We start from the raw sequence: 17,874 nt of genomic DNA on the forward strand, positions 1-17,874 counted from the left end.
CTATTCTGAATATATACATATATATAACACTATGTAAAATATATATATATACAATATAAGAATATATTTTTCATATTTATCCCATGTGTGGGGGAAAAGAGAATAGGCGTCTTTGTCATAATATAAATATATAGCGGACCACGACCTCTCAATCGGTCACCAGTCTATGCCGAGAATAGTTTGAAAATTATTTGTTTTACATGGATAGACAGACCACTTTAGCAGCGGAGGAACGATGGTCAATAGTTCAGCAATCCTCTTCGCACCCTTTTCAATTCATAAATTCTTCAAATTAAGCAATATAGGCTAATCTAATGCATGCATTGAATTTTGTTCTGTCCCGAAGGGTGAAAACATGTCTAGTTTAGGAAATTTGAAAAGTAAATTAAATCGATATTCAAATCACAAACAATCCCGAGAATTCAATGACGCCTCTTTCCTACTGTTTAAATAGTATCACACTTGATCATTTCGTGGCAGAGATTTATCGACAAGCTTCTCAAAACTTTGATTGGTTAATAATTATATTAAGCATATGAAAAATACGATGAAACGACGTCTCGTGGGTATATATATACATTATTACGGCAATGCTAACTATAAAAAAAAGGATTTTGTCCAAGTGTTTAGGTATGTATATAGACTTTAAATATGAAATTTCTACTAAATAGGAATTACTAATGGGGAACATAGTGACCAATGTATTATCTAGAATGTTGGTAAAATTTCAAACACGAAGACAGTAATCGACGTGGAAAAATCCATATCCATGATGATGGGCTAGTGAAACTTTCTTTGTGTGATACTTTCCTGGGCCAGTATAACTTGATTCATCGAAATCACTACAAATTATAGACGATGCTCGAAAAAAATATAGGCAATACGGGGTATGCCAAAAGATATAAAAGAAACGTAATACGTTGTCGTGGAGTGATATAATGTGAAAATATTAATAAATGTAGGAGATTTCACCTATAATTATTTCACAACATCCGATTTAAAATAATTTGTCCTGTGCATCAAGCGATATAATCTATGAATAAAATTTTAGGTAGTTTATATGGTAATTGGTGCTATTTGTTACTGCTCACCGTAAGCTTTGCTTGTGATCAGATATATTGGATACTGCACAGTGATTAAAAGGAATCATATCTGTGACATCCCTATGAATTTACTTATCATTTAGTCCGCTATACGGCGCTGGTGAACAGAAACATTAGACAAGATTGTGTTCGGTTTTACCAAATCGTTTTAAATACCTATATATATATATATATTACAAATAATTGTATCGATTTTCAATGATACACGAGAATTTTGTATTGCATTGTAATGAAGCCTACTAAAACCAAAAAATATTAGAAGAATGGGCTGGGCTTTAATAGTATACCATTTTAATACAACAACTGATAAAATAGGTCCATAAAATGAACTCACAATAGAATTGTATAACAGAAGAAATCTTATTTCAAAGTGTTAGATGCGGTACAAGCCGGTAAAAAACAGTCGTTCCGCGTTTATTGTTCAAGGCTGACGATATTTGGTTTTGATACTTCGCTACTTACTCAGGTAATTGTATTAGAAATAATTTGAAAACTAATACTAGCAATATGGAATGACATTTCTGATCCGCGAACTAATCGATAAATGTCTATTCAATAAAAAATAGCACGACTGTAATTTTAAGAACGGTCATTGAACGGCATACGAAGGGTGTGATGTTGTCAAAATAATATTAGCAAACAAATTTCAAGAAATAGTGCTGCGTCGAATACAAAATTAAAAATTTGTCACGTAAGTTGCTTTGTCGGAATTGCTATTAAAATAATTCCAGATATTCAAAATAGTTTATATTTCTTTTGTAAAATAGTTTACGCTAATCTACCACAGAATTGCAACATCCTTGCTATTTTGTGAAATTTTCAATAAGTTTTATGGATCCTCACACGAGTTGCATGGGTCATTTATCTTCATAAGGAGACAGACAGATAGTTCTGGCAGCTTGCCTACGATAAATATTTGAAGCACCTGTATTGTGATTTCTCAGAATATTAACACAAATTTTATAGTTTGTATAGTTGTCGAATGAGAGAAAAATGATTTTGTAATCTGCTGTAACATAATATGATAAATCAGTCGCGTGTGAACCGCTTTATTAGAAAGAAAATTAACGTTCTTTTTTTGATGGCGTTATATTAAAGATAATAAATTGCCTTGTATGTTTCAGACAATTATCGACTAAAGGTCCGAAACGATTTATTTTGTTTACGTGATCAATATTGTCTGTTCTAAATAAAAGTGAGTTCATATGCATGACGCTGTCGCTGTCAATCCAGGCCAAATAAGAATTGTTTGATTTTTGTGTACGAACAAAAGAACCCCGCTCTTCTACGGCATATTAATAATTGTTTCTATCTTTAATTTTTATTATAAATAAATGTGTGACGTTGTATCGCCGCTGCCTATCGCGTTGTTTTTGGCGAATTAAAACAGGACGGAGTTGATTTCTGTTCTATAGACTCGAAATTTGAAAACATCAAGGAGATTTAGCGAGTGCCTGAAATGTGCAAGCTAAATTCTAGAATAAGTGTATACCACATTGTCAAATACATCTATAAGTCTCTCTCAACTGCGTTATGCTATAGTTGAGTTCGGGAATATATGACATAAAAACTCATACGTCCAGTTCAAATTTTATTTGTGTACATTTTTCTTATCCTTATCTATATGAATCTTAATTTAATCGGTTGAAATGATAATGATTTTTATCAAGATGGACTGAGAATAAAATGCATTGGTAATAAATTTAAGACTAAATATAAACTTTACTTAGTCATTAACAGCACTGTGGATTTCTGAAACAACCATTTATTTCCGTCATTTTATTTCCGGTATCAAATCAACTTGCCGATGAGTCATATTCGAAAGTCTAAAATGGGTTTCATGTGTCAAGAAAAATAGGGATATAAGACAATTGACTTATTTTAATGGAACGATTTGTGTATATATATATATATAGTTGGTAATTACGTTTGGCGGAATATGCACAATGTGATCAAATCTGATATCTTAATGTCTCATCTAAAACCGAGCAAGGCTTTATTCTGAAAGTCAGATATAAGTCGAGAGTAATTGCTATCTTTGGAAAGACTTTTTCTATTCCAATCTATATATTTAGGCATGAAATAATCAATTTATTAAACTATGAGTTAAAAAGAAAGAACAAAACTTGAACCTAGGATCTCTAATAGCAACTATAATATCGACATGTTTCTGATCTCGTCATAGGATTCCAGAAGTGGTATTCTTGATACTTCTGATCGTATCCTATAAACTTGAAAAATGAGAAATTAAAATTTGTAATTATTATTTTTGTGTATCGGGTGAATGGTGATTTAATGGTTACTTTCTGATTATTAGATGACCTTTTGTTTGCTCAATATAGACTCACAAAAATGTCACTATCTATTATGAAAGGTCAAAAATGAAAAATCATCTTCTAAATAAATTTATATTTATTAGAATAGAAACAGTTTCAATTTATTCTTAGATGTAGTACATACGAGTATTTGACTAAAGTTAATTTGATTCGATTTGTTAATTTTTAATTTGATTTATATTTGTTTCCACTTTAAATCAGGATAATTTTTACATAATTCTGAAAAACTTTTCATATTTTTAAAAAGCAGTTTGTATCTAATCTTTTTCTCCCAATGACCAATTTTAATGTTGTCAATGATAAATGTATTGATGAACTTATTGGCCAATAAAATGTAGTACATGTGGTTTGGCATTTGTGATTCAATTATTTATGTTGGCATATATAAAATAATTTAGACCTAACTTATTTGTATTTAGATGTCATTTATATCACTCGTGTATTATGAGTTGTTACCGGTATATAAATACAAAATATAAGTCATAACAATATATTAGTATGTTTCAGAAACACGGAACATCGAAAGTAGTCAGAGGTCACATTTTCCCAGAATTTCGAAACTTTGTAAAATTGCTGACTCAGGCATTTCTCAGAAGTGATGCTTCACTGCAATAAATCTCATGTCTAAAGCGTAAGGTCAATCCGTTGTGTGTCCGTGCCAAACGTTCAATTCATCAACAAGTAATTGATTCTTAATTACATAATGGGCTAATATGATTACATTTACGGACGATAAATAGAATCTTAATGTTGAAATGCCGACCACGCCGCCTTTTTGGGAATCACATCATAAATTACAATATATGTATATATATTTTTGTCTATACAAATTTTATTCTTTTTCTCCAAGTAATCTCACTTAGCCTTCACTAGACATTAATATATAATAATAATATTATAAATATGTTGTTCTATCTTCTGATGTCAAAGCGCGACAAACAAATTTACCCGCAAACAAATTAGTGTCAGATATTCGGAAACCCTATTAAAACATGACTTAAGCTTAATATATTGTGCATGGGCCAAATACATTACCGTTTCTTCGTAAAGTACTTAAGATGGGTCATGTCAGAGTCCGTTCCAATTCTTTTACGTAAATGGCGTGAAATCAAGACTTTGTTTGTGCGCAAACAACGACAAGAAATTATTCATACCTGCTGTAAATTATACGTGACCATGACCTTTGTGATGAACACCAAATACATTTATTGTTTGTGAACGATGGACAAACTTTAGACGCTCTCGTGTGATACATTCAAATATTTGCTTTTAAAAAGCAGCTGCAAAGAGGGTTACTAAATTAGATAGCAGGATAACCTTTTAGTTTTACACATCCTATAAGCGTATTGTCCTTATTTTCGTTAAGTAAAGATAGTTTTTACTGTTAGGAAAATAATGCTATCTATTTATTTTGAAACCACTGTTGCCCATTGATCACTCTGTTCTAAATACTGTACAAATATCTTGCAAATATTTATCGTTTGTTCCTGTCTTTACACACAATTTTCAGTGCTTGTTCATCTTAAATATTTCCATTTTCCCAATTAAGCCACAAAGTTGATTTCCCTTCCATGGATACCGACGAGTTAGTGCTTTAGTAATGGTATCGTCGACTTCTTTTTCGTATTTTCCTGTTTTGCCTTTTTGATTTTGCGTCACAACGTATTTAATATTGGAGGAACAAATTTGCGCTTGTCGTGAGAAGTTTGATTTGTAAACAACACTCTTCCGCGAATTTCGCCCCGAATAAGACTATGTGCCATCTTCCACTGGCATCCAACGATGCCCATTTTATTACACTCCGGTGTAAGGTGGTGGGTATGTACTAGTCCCTATGTCCTCCGACAATCGAAGCAACTATTGACACCTCCCTTCAAAAATTTTATTCCCCGCCGTTCAAATACGCGAGGCCATTGCCGGAGTCTTAAAATATAGTCTGCTATCGAACAAAACGAAGTTTAACAGTCTACAAGAAATAATAGTTCAGTACGCTATTTAAAGATAGATGTAGGTACAATTATAGCTGCGATCGCGTACACGGGTTATCTCGCTATGCAGTTATCCAGTGGGTTATATGTATTCAGTATAGTACATTGAATTTTGTATGTCTTCTTTTCTAAAACTGGAGGACTGCTGGTGAAGTAAGTATCCGAAGATCTAGAACGCATAAAAGATATTGTTTCTGGATTTCTGACTTGAATGTGGATTTTGTTTAAACTATAATTGGAAATTCCCACGTACGTATATTACATAGTTACTTCCGGGCGGTCTAGTGATTATTTGTTGGCAGATTTTCAGAATCAAGATTATTAAATATATTTCGACACTCGGACATTAATTTATTCGCAGGTGAGACAGCGTTTTATGCCAACAACCTCTTTATTAATGTTAGATTCAAATGAATATATGAGACATTTAGGCGGCGGCAGGAAACGAAAATTATGATAGTTTTGTGACAAATAATAAACTAATTATTATACACTAAATGGGACATCTTTGCTGCTTTGTTAAATGCCACAAACACCGCTTACTATCCGGTGAAAGTACGTTTGAAAATTAGCATAATCACATTCCAATGACGATAATTGTCATAGCATTTTGGGTGACACTCATTGAGGCTGATGAGGGCGGCCAGTAAAAATTTGAGTGAAATTTTGGCTATATTGGAAATGAATAAGACTAAGTCTTCTTGGCGATCCCTATCTTTTACAATTTTACTTAAAAAAATCGAAATTCATTAGACGATTAATTGCGGAGCGAAGCGTTTTTTTGCAACAACAACAACACTAATAATAAAAACATCAACAACCCTAACAACTCAGCAAAACAATACATAGGTGCATTTCGTGCCCAGAAAACGAAAATATACAGAATATACAGTGATTTTCCACCTTTTATGGTTTGTGGAACACTTTTCATATCATAAATGCATATTGCAAATTTCATATTTTACGAAAATAATCCGATTAACTAATAATTATCTCAATCAATTTTGGCATAAAAATCAAATAGAGGAAAACCCCGTACACATCATGGCTGCAAAGGCTAAAGTACAAATATTATACCTGCGTAGATGTTGACTATATCTATAGATAACCCAAAAAGGATCGTAGTTCTCAGTGCTGGTAATGTTACTGCTGAAATGCTAGAACGTCTAGATCTAGACTAGAGGTAGGGCACATCTTTTAGAATTAGGGAAGATTGCTAGACGGTTCTTCTGCTAATCGACGGACGTCACCTGACAACTGTCTCATACCATAAAAATATCGTCGGTAGGTAGCAACCAAAAAATCGCCAGTTGGAATAATTGGTAATTTCACTATCTTTTGAAATGAAAAAATTTAACCTACATGCCAACGACAGAGCCGCGACTTCTTGTAAGTCGTGGTTCATTCTCAATTCGCTTGACATATAATTTTTACGCTAATCATTTCAGGTATTGATGACGAAGTCGTTACTTATTTCGAACCATCGCTAACACCCCCCAAGAAGCCATTTAGGACTTGCCAAAAATGGAGGTGGTCGCGAACGTTCATACCTAACCTTAGTGAGACGTGTCTGGAATGAAGATTACGAACCACTGATCGCGTTCGTAGTTTACAGGGTCCACAAGTACTATAATATTTATCATTTTAAAGTGGCAAAACTTCTTTTTCCAGTTCGACTATGAGTCAACATCTAGCTAGCCCCTCTCAGCTTAAAAAATATGATTGAGGTCTTACTCCCAAACCAAACAGGTTCAACTATAAAAAAAAAAAACTTCAAATGCTCACAAATATAATTTTATTTGAAATATTTAATACAAGAAAAATAATACACACGACCAGCATTTTTATACCCAAAATCAACGCAAAATTGTATACGTAATTTATACTCGTCTAAGCATTTTGTGTAGTTTGGAACAATCTGGATTCATGCTAGAAAAATTCGGTTTATTGTTAAGCAATATTATTTCACCATGCATAGCCGATTATAATCCAGTGGTAAATATAAGGTTAGAACACAAAACAAATTTCAAATACTGTAGCTGTTAAAGCTTAAAATCGATATAATATTCATCGTTAGAACTTTTAATGGAACTTTTTGCTGTAATAAAAGCATCAGATACAGAACATGCACCAAGAATATGGTGCTTAACACAATGCATATTGAGTTGATTGCAATCATGTCAAGTGCCAGGAAAAACGTCCTAGCCCACAAACGACATTGGACCGTTACATGGTTCGGTCGGATGGTCTTTTTGAACCACTTTCCATCTGCATTCAGATATTTGGACAGCTTCGCATGATGGATGAATTGATCGGTATGCGATAGTTCTGCAAAATTAAAATAAATCAATAAAATATATACGAGGACGCAGGACTCGCATCAATTGACTTTCAAATTATATGCATCGAAGGTGATTAATTACAGTATTACATCACAATACACCCGCAGTCTACAGTCTCTAGACTAGACTAATACGTAACAGGGGACAACCTTGAACTTATCACCGTATTTTCCCCTACCAGGGAGCACGTCATTGACTTCCCTCATCCTTTGGTCAATTATGCCTCATAAATGCAGAATTCGGGGGAAATGAGGCAAGGTCAGCGACGTTTAGTCTATTAAATTTTACAAATTCTCATGCTTGAGCCAATATTGAACGTCTAGTCTGTTGGTGATGCAATATACCTCAGTCATAGTAATAAAAGATTTAAACGGCGTCTACTCTAGACAATGCATACTCTAGAATTTTGTTCAATATTTCTTAGAAGAGAACACGTCAACAATATCAATCTCAATGCCGTAATATTTTTGCAAGAAGTGCGGGATATGATTTTGAAGTTTTAACTAAATTATACAACTATCATAAATAAAAAATTGAGTCTACTATAGCCAAGTTCTAATGATTTTGATTGTCGCCAGAAATCTTGATTCCAGGAAATGATCATTATGTGAAAATCAGTAAAACGGTTTAAGGTTTTGTCATAACTGAATATGCAAATTTCGGTGACAGCGCTGTTTTTAGATTGGTATATATAATTTACAGAATACACTAGTATACTGCAAACTCTTATTAATGTTGTGCTTCATCCGTTGCATTATATTTGCAGTCGTAAACCATAACCGAATAAAACCTTTTTAGACGTCTATACGTTTCTATGTTTTTGCAGTTCCATTAACAATGTAAAATACTAACCTGGAACAACACTGGGATTGCTTTTCTGTATAATAATAATAGACATTACGATAAATACGATTTTGAAATTTTTCTGTTTTGATATTAAAGATTGGCCCAGGAACAGGATCGCATTCTATTGTTTTAGCTTCCTCTCTTGTTATTTCAATGTCTTCGAATTGTTGTTCGGTGGGCAGTTTGTAGAGTCTAGCGATGAAAGCACTCTTCTTGACACTGAACGCCCGTGAGGATTCCTTTTCTACCGCTTTTTGACATCCAAGCTGAAAACGATAAACAAAATTATTGAAAATACATCGTACAAAACATATTTTTCGCATGCCAATCAACCCCTTGAAATTTTAAATCACTTGCGGCAATTTCGAATTCAACGAATTTGTGAATATGTATCTTTTTTACAACTTAAACCATTTTCTTCGAATTACAAAACCTCATGTAAAACAATCATTCTTTTGACATACGTGCCAAATCAAACTACTTGCAGTAGTATAAGATTTCCGGAATTTAGTTGCTTTTCATAATAATAGAAAAAAAAATACCAAGTTAAGAGGATTGAATTTCCAAAAGCTGTAAATAACCGAGTTTTGAACAATCACGACCCTATTACACCGTTCGTGTATGTTGTCACGTTTAAATGAATATCAATCAAATCGTGCATTCGTGGATTATGAACAATCACGAGATTTATTGAGCTGTGGGTTAATGAATCGCAAGAGTTTATTTCACTGGAAGTTTGACATAGTTTAATGTGATATAATGCTATGGACAGGTGTCACGAATACGTATATGGATGTGAGGCGTACTTGATTTTTTGTATGCGGTTATATGTGGTTATATGTGGTTATATATGTTGTTTGTGCCTTCGTGTCGAACAAGGTGTTTATAGTAGACTGAACTACCATAAAATTCTAGAAATGTTGATGGATTTTCACATTAGAATCATGAAATCTGTTGATCACGATTGCTCCAAAATAGGTATATAATTAATTCAAGTAGCAATATTATGAATACGCGGCAATGAGCTGGGAGAACTGGCTTCCTCAGATAAGGGCAAAAGAGTTCAGCTGACAAGGAAAAAATCAAATTGTCGTCGTTAACATAATCCGCTAATAAAAAGCTGTACCAAAATATTTCGTTTACTTAGATAGCCAATTATATTTTTCACGATATACCGATAACAACACAATGCTGAACTAACTATTCTGAGGTTAAGAATAGCGATGGACATATGACCCTAATCGACATCTAAATGGCCGCTACCACAGGAGGCAATTCTGTCATGGGGGAATCAATCTGGCGTATATTGCGCGGAATATTTTGCTCTCTTCGCCAGTAAACAATATTGTTCCAGCAGAGAGCTAGCTATTCCTTTATTCGATGCGAATATCATTTTCTATATTTCACCTATTTTTTTCTTGCTGCACGTTTCGATGAAATCGAGCTCAAATGTAATTTATTTTTTGGTAATCAATACTTTGCGTGAGTACATACTTTAGGTCTTCTTAATTTTTCACATCATGTCAGATAAATCATATTCAACGTGATTTTGAGAGCATTGAATACAATAAATTATCTTTTGAAATACGTGGCTGCGATGTTCGATGAAGCGAAATGCGTGACGTCAAATTTCAGCATATTGAGGAAGTCGTAAAAATTGGATTTGACACTAAACTGTCCATGGTAATTCACCATTGAATCATTAAATCAAAGTGGCGCAACAATAGTCACGCCAGGGAAGACGAATTGCTGTCTAAATATATCTTCAAATTTCAATACCCATACTTAAGATTTGAGTACAAGTTATGATAAATTTATGACCGCATCTATGATGTATGAATTTTGATGAAGTTTTGTCGAACAATTTTTGCTAATTTAAAACTATCAATGTGAAAGTTAGCCAAGAACTTTTGGCCATATAATGGTGCTTTGTTTTACCATTTCAATATAACGAGTTTATTGCAAGTTAGTACTTTATGCTACAGTTTGTATGCACGTGAGTTTGTTTACATATCTGAACGGAGCACAATTTGCAGAGTACAGTACATGCGACATATAATATAATAAATACGAAAATTAGTAAGTTCTTATGAAAATTTGAAGAATATTTTCTGAAATAAAATACTAAAATTTAGTACTATAATTGAATTGAATATTTTGTAATTTATAAAATATTAAACTCAAAAATCTACACAAATTTTACCACTCACCACGTATCGTTTAGCTTCATAACAAGAACATCTGTAACAGGGATTTGTAGAAGGCTTCCACCTTTGTCCATATTCATATTCGGATTTTCTTTTCTTGTCCTCGCATCCAATTTGGCGATAGCAATCTGCTGAAACGCAGACTACGACTAAGGCGACTGACAATATTGAAAGAAGGAATTTCATCTGGAAAAAAAGAGAAAATGTAAGCACAAACGAAAAGTGTTTGACAATATGGAAGTACATTTAGACAAAAATATTTTTCGCAGTTTGACAGAGCCTAACCGGGCATATTTTAGAGTTAAACTTACTACTACTTCCACTACTACTTTCTTTTAAATATTTTATGTTGCAAGGCTAAGTTTTTATAGCTGTAGAGTATCGGTAACAATGCAGCGTACAATGGTAGAGAATAAACAGAATAACCGACGTGTACTTTTTGTAATTGTACGCCTACCTTTGCTGTAATACTTTTCTTTGCCGCAATGCGAACTTTGGCACTCGAAGAATGCTTCAGACTTGGAAAGCCTCAATAGGACTGGTAACTTGGTTTTGTAGAAAATGCTTCTGCAACGATAGTTGCCGCTATTTATACTGTTTGCACGTAAAACGAGAGAAACAAAAAAAATTCAAATTCATTTTAAAAGAAATTGTAGTTTCGAAATTACCGTATTCTTGGTATCTATTTTGCAAAAAATGAATTACTTTTTTGATGGGTTTCCTGTGCACTATGTAATAAATGACCGGACGCGCAATCGAAAATATTGTAAAATTTAAAAACAAATCAAGCGAAAATACAGCACAAAGTTCAATTTTATTCTAGCAATTTCCGTGAAACTTGAAACAATATCATTGAAACTTACGAATGTGATGCTGCCCTAATCCAAAATGTTATGTCCCACTTGTTCCTAACTTGTCTCAAGTGATTATAGACTTCGACCCGGTTTGTGAATGGTAGCAGTATGACGGTTATTCCCTTATTATAAGTCAACAAATTATTTGATTTTTTCTTCATCAAGTTTTAGCATGTTATTTAGGTATTAGTTCAAACCACTTTCACTTATTATCGCTTATCAGCAAATTGAACCAGAATGAGGAATGTCTTATTGGAACGCAATTGCAACGACTGTCTAGTAGTTCCAGTCGTTATAATATAAACACTTACTTATTGCACTAATAATTTTGAAGTTGACCGTTAAAGATGACATGAGCTTTACAAATCGTTTATACGAGCTTATGACGTACATTTCTGCAAAAGCGTGTGTGATTTATCGACAATAAAAAATATTTGAAACGAAAATATGAAATATACGAAAATAACGGAAACGTAATAAAGTATAATGCATTGTGGCACAATTATAATATGTTTTTATGACGTATAGTTTTGTTCAAATGAGTTTTCTATGGCAGATAATAATTCTTTTCAACACTCGTGAGAAGTTTGCATGCTTAGCTGAAGAAAATTGATTAATTTAGAAATGAGAGAGGTATAAATAAAAAAAAACTGTTCAGGTTCTACTTCAACATAAGATGAAATATGCGCAGAGGCAATACTCCTGACCATCTAGAAGCTTCTTAGAGATATAGCTTACCTGATATGGACACAAAAAAGAAAGCGAACTCAGAGTTTTTTTGTTGGGACGATGATGATTCTAGTGTGAAGTTACCAATCCAAAGCGGTAGAATTATTTCGCTCACCAACCAACCTGTTCCATTGCTAAATAATGTGTAAACATATGGTCTGAAGTTTATGGGGGCACTGAATCTACAAACAAGGATGTCATTGAACGCCGTGTAAGATTGTAAATTATTGCCATTCATATATTTCCTATATTGAGATTTGGGTACTAAAATGCATTGACAGTATGATCCAACAACTTAAACCCTAGAGTAGACTATTGATAACTCACACGTTTGTCTTTGGTTCACGTGATAATAGGCTTGGCTTGATAGCCCGCGAATGAAATCGTACGATGATCGGATGCTCAATTTAGTACATCACCATGACTAAGCAAAATAGATTAAAACCTCTTAAAATTTGATTAAGAACTACGGAAACGAGCTATTAAACATCAAAATAAATTTAACATGTCAATTACGATTTGCTAAAATTTTTGATTAGTATCAGTTATGTTGTTCTGACCTTTCTTTCCCTCAAACTTTTCAGTTTTATGCTTTTTTTATTTTCAAATAACAATTATTGTCATATCAACATCATATCATCACACCGATACGTTCACTTTTGAAACCTCAAAAAATAAAAAAATATCCCAAAAGTCCCATGAAAAATTAATAAAGGTACTGCATCAACCGCATCTTATATTATGGTGCAAGAAACCTATTAAAATACATGCCATGAACTTTCGATTAAGTTTTTAAATTGTTTTAAACTTCGAAGGTAAGTTTAACAAGTCGGTGTTACAAGTCCTACCAAAAATTGATGTTAGCATAAAATGCTTTTGACCTGAGTTTTACCTGGATTTTATTCTATATGATTATGTCAAAAATGAATGAAATCAGAATTTTTGTTGATTTAGACTTTATCAGTGGTTTTGCTGTTCTAATTTAACAAAATTTAAAATTGTCGATTCAGCAGAAGAACTGGTTTATACAACAAACTTTTAGAATGAACCGTAAGCTTATTATATGTCAATTTTTGATATCAGATTAGGCAAGCCCTTGCAAAAAGACGATAGTTTTAAACCCGATCGGGGTATGGCCAAATATTTTTTCAGTGTGGAATGTCCCGCCTTTATCTTTTCATCGATCTGTCTGAAATAATTTACTAAACGTTTTCAGTTAAATTACTAGCAAAGGCCAGTAGTAAGATTTAAAAAACTGGATATACTTGGCACTAAACCTAATAGTAATATTACGGACATAATTAAAGATATAGGGGGACTGCAATGCCAGAACGTGAAAGAGTTAATTCGACATGTACATAAACCCAGAAGTGAAAATGAATTTGGCAAAAGATTATAATCTGTTAGACATATCGTGTTTCCCCGAAAATAATACAGGGACCTATTTTGATTCGTTCGAAAAATAACAATAGGGCCTATTTTTATTTTATTTGTCTGGGGGGATTTTCAAATATACAGATACAGATATGAAAACCGATATCCTTTTGTCTTTAAAAACACGTTTTTATTTAAAAAAAACATAAATTAATCATGATTATATATTAGATAGATAGAATCATGATTAGATTGATCATTTAGAACATGTAGGAGAGATTTCTTGCTATCGACTAGATCAAAAAAAAAATTTCGCGCGATCGACTCGGTCTTATTTTAACGGGAAACACGGGATATAGTTTTGAGTTATAAGATAATCTACATAAACATACATAAATATATAGGAAAATTACAAATATATCGCTAATTCTATTGTCTTTCCACTATTTAATATATATGTATATACATATTCGATTGCGAATAACATAAATATTATGTTAATTCAAATTCATGATTTTACCCAAAGTTTGATTTTTAGTCTCAGTAGACTCTCTGTACAGGTATCCAACGATATCTAACGATATTTAAAGAACTATCACTAGAGGTTATGCGAGACTCTCCAATCCTCCCCCAACGCATGCATTTGCGCTAGCGGATCCGTATGCGTATAATTTAAAGAACCACTATTACCTTGGAAGGATCTACATTGCCTACCCAATTTATTACACTTTTGGTGAGCTGGACGAATGGAATTTAAAGGCGAAATGTGCAGCCTACTCTACGATACCAGCACAGTCAAGTCCATCGGTTTAACCGCTAGGTACCGATAATAATTTCTACATTGGCCAAACTGTAGTCATTTCATTGTACACATATATTTGAACATTGATTTTTTCCAGTGTTACTAGTTGAAAACTGAAATTTATCTTTTTCATACACATATCTACTGTATGCGGCTTACTAGCCCATATAAACTACGCACTGGAGATTTTGATGACTGTATTTATGTACAATCTGACAAATGAACACTTGGTAGCACCAGGGAGCAAGTGGAAATATACTCGAAGAAATCATAATTCCTAAACAGTTGCACAACACTAATTAAGCTTACTTTAACCTTCTCATTGTGTGTATTTTGCCTCGAATAATCAGTATAATAATTGTACTTTCTTGTTTGATACTTTCCTAAGTGATTTAACATAGTTGGAATGTGATTTTTGACAACTATAACTAATACTCGTACAGCGAGTTAAATGAATGCACATTGGTCTTTCGCTGATCTCAATACAGTAAATATACCACGCATCCATCTTTAAAATTTAATTGCCTTCCCATTCATATATAAAAGAACCATAAGCTGCCCCTCATCCAATTAATCATTTCCGGGACCTGCACAAAACTTCCGGTGTGACGTCAAACGATACAATTAAAAATGAACGAATGACTTGTACGCACAAGTTTACTTGTCTGGTTTCACATTAGCATAAAATAAGCATCAGAAACCGATTCTGATCGTAACATTACAAGCTTAAAGTATTTACAAGCATACTTAAAGTATTTAGACTTTTTAATGTTTGGAATTCATTTTTATTGTAATGTCAGACAGATAGAAAGTAAATTGAAGCTGAATTGATATAATAAAAGCAAAACATAGAGAATAGAATAAAAATAAAAGAAAATATCCGTTTATATTCATACACCAATTTTGTTTTATAGGGAGATATACAGATAACCATCAGTTGACAAAATTAGTAAAGTTTGCAATAACAACAAAGAATATTGTTTTAATTCAAATATCTCTGTTTTTTCGTGGTTATCATTTTTTTCTCAATGAAAGTTCAATTGATCGAGGTAGTGTAAAACATAACGGAGACTCTAAAAAGTAGGTTTTCACAGAAAATCTAATGTTGTTGTTACAATATATGTGTCAATCAAAGAAGTTTTATAAGATTTATCCTCTAAAGGACATAGCCATGTTGCAACTTTCTTTTGGATTGCTTTTCAAGACAACTTTTGTTCCACATTTTCCAACTTTGACGACTTTGCATAAAGGATGCACGCTGATTGGTGCAAAATACCTGAAAATAGAAAATAAAAATTAATATAATAGAATATTTGGTTGATAAAATAAAATATAATCAACGAATAAATCAGACTGTCATTTTCAAATCAATTCCAAACTTTTTTTTTTTTAATTCTGCGTAATTCGAATCTGTGAGTTCAGCATTGTATGTGAAATATAATTTCTATATTTTTAATAAAAATTGTTTAATAAATCACCTGATATTTTGAATAAAAAAACTATCATTTTTTGTAATTATCTTCGAGCCAAAAACATTTAATAGTACTTACAGACTGCAGCATCTCGATTCCTTTCTTGTATAGTAGTAGTGAACTGTTCTGTATGTGATTGGCTGAAAAGTGCCAGTAGACCAATTATATGTCGGAGCTGGGGTTGGGGCACATTCCTTCGTCGCAGCTTCTTTGGCGGTAATTTTTACATTTTCTTCCTGAGCAAATCGGACCGGATTGGATAGTCTGGCACTGATTTGACTTTTCTTGACTGATTGGGATTGAGTTTCAGCAACTTCTAGACATTCAAGCTGAAAATAATTCATTTGTGATGTTAAGTAAATATTTAACTAATTTTTTGATTATATGGATTTATAGGTTCACTACAAGCATTTTATTTGAAATCAAAACATTACTCACCACAAATTTCTTTGCCAAGATGCATTTACAATTATAGCATGAATTTGACGACGGCCTCCATTTTTGTCCGACATTATATTGTCGCCCCTTTCTTTTTGTATTCGTGCAACCGACTTCCCAGTAACAATCCGCGACCACACAGGAAACCAAACAAGCGGCACCAAGCATAACAATGCCAAAAGATTTCATCTGGAATATACAATTGATTGATAAGATGGATTTTCGAACTATACAAGTCTCGCGGAGAGGAAATAGTTTCTTTACGCAAGACCAAGTATAGAAAGGTTCACTATGCGTGGTTCATGTATTAAAAACAAAAAAAATTATTTGTGATAAATTCATAACCAAATACCGTTTTTTGTAAACGATGCCTAAAACTAAATTAGGTTTGAGAATAATATTTAGCATCATTAGGTTGTAAAATATAACATGCATCAAACATATATTATACCTTTAAGTCGTTGTAGCGCTTTTGATAACAAACTGCAAAAAATTCCCTCTTTATCAGAAGAAGTCTTCTAACGTTTTCGATAGGGCGCCAGAGAAGAGTGACTGACTTAACAACGATACGTCGTCGTCTTATATACTGCTTGGTCGTCTTCCGGGGAACGCGTCATTCGTTAGAGTCTGCAATGGAGAAACTAACATCTGTTAATTTAAAGTATATATTAAAATTCCCGCTACCCTTTTTCGTGTATCAAGTTCATTAAAAATGTACATTTTTATTTAAATTTCAACACTGCCTCTGTCTCTAAGTCGAAGAACGCAGTATGACGGTTGTTGGAATTTTTGTTGGTTATAGTATATATCAAACTAATTTTAATTTTCTTTTACCTCGTCGTCATACATTTTTTGCATTGGGCAATAATGAATGTTTGGTCATCCAATGCACATCAATATATTAGTTCAGCCGCGATACATAAGTATGTCATAAATATCATTTAATTTAAATGATGTATGCCGATTTTGCAACAAAACTGTAAATGTTGAAATGTCAATTAGTTTCCTTCACATATGCAATGTCAAATATTTTTTTACGAAAGTCAAATGTGTCATGCCTAAATGATAGACTGCAACATTATAGTTCTAATGAACTCCATATGAGTTATTGAAAATAATTTTACTTGTATTTAACATAGTATAAGCTTTAGGTAATGCTATATGACAATTTGACGTTCTTCACCTCTATTTACTATTTTTTCGCTCGTTTTCGATTTTTTCATTTTCTTTTAATAAATGATACATTTTTAAACTTAGTGAATATAGATGATTTTCTGTTTCAGTTCATTTTTTAAAACAATTCAGAGTTAATATATTACTGAAAATTATTTTGGGATCAACCTAATGCGCTTGGCATGTTTAAGTCTAGAATTCTTGAATTCC

The 17,874-nt window shown here is 32.8% G+C and overlaps 2 protein-coding genes across 2 annotated transcripts; both read right to left on the reverse strand.

Annotated features, from left to right (window-relative positions):
* Positions 1-7,199: 7,199 nt before the first annotated feature.
* Positions 7,200-11,417, reverse strand: LOC120346920 (uncharacterized). The gene is made up of 4 exons (XM_039416716.2): positions 11,280-11,417; positions 10,826-11,008; positions 8,622-8,881; positions 7,200-7,755 (listed from the first exon to the last, which is right to left on the reverse strand). The coding sequence occupies exons 2-4, from the start codon at positions 11,006-11,008 to the stop codon at positions 7,629-7,631; spliced, it is 570 nt and encodes a 189-aa protein (XP_039272650.2). The 5' UTR covers positions 11,280-11,417; the 3' UTR covers positions 7,200-7,628.
* A 3,926-nt stretch (positions 11,418-15,343) lies between these two features.
* LOC120345867 (uncharacterized) lies at positions 15,344-17,091 on the reverse strand. The gene is made up of 4 exons (XM_039415450.2): positions 16,943-17,091; positions 16,492-16,680; positions 16,132-16,382; positions 15,344-15,857 (listed from the first exon to the last, which is right to left on the reverse strand). Exons 2-4 carry the CDS (start codon positions 16,678-16,680, stop codon positions 15,731-15,733), a joined length of 567 nt encoding a protein of 188 aa, XP_039271384.2. The 5' UTR covers positions 16,943-17,091; the 3' UTR covers positions 15,344-15,730.
* Between the last annotated feature and the right edge of the window lie 783 nt (positions 17,092-17,874).

This window comes from Styela clava, chromosome 1 (assembly GCF_964204865.1).
Source record: "Styela clava chromosome 1, kaStyClav1.hap1.2, whole genome shotgun sequence".
NCBI classification, from domain to species: domain Eukaryota; kingdom Metazoa; phylum Chordata; class Ascidiacea; order Stolidobranchia; family Styelidae; genus Styela; species Styela clava.

Bases quoted from the DNA above. Each gene is read 5' to 3' on its own strand.
- LOC120345867 (XM_039415450.2), bottom strand. From the start codon at position 16,680: ATGAAATCTTTTGGCATTGTTATGCTTGGTGCCGCTTGTTTGGTTTCC. The intron at 16,383-16,491 runs GTGAGTAATGTT...AATTATTTTCAG, and splicing joins TCTTGGCAAAGAAATTTGTG to CTTGAATGTCTAGAAGTTGC. The intron at 15,858-16,131 runs GTAAGTACTATT...TTCTATTTTCAG, and splicing joins GAATCGAGATGCTGCAGTCT to GTATTTTGCACCAATCAGCG.
- LOC120346920 (XM_039416716.2), bottom strand. From the start codon at position 11,008: ATGAAATTCCTTCTTTCAATATTGTCAGTCGCCTTAGTCGTAGTCTGC. The intron at 8,882-10,825 runs GTGAGTGGTAAA...TATCGTTTTCAG, and splicing joins ATGAAGCTAAACGATACGTG to CTTGGATGTCAAAAAGCGGT. The intron at 7,756-8,621 runs GTTAGTATTTTA...TTAATTTTGCAG, and splicing joins CAATCCCAGTGTTGTTCCAG to AACTATCGCATACCGATCAA.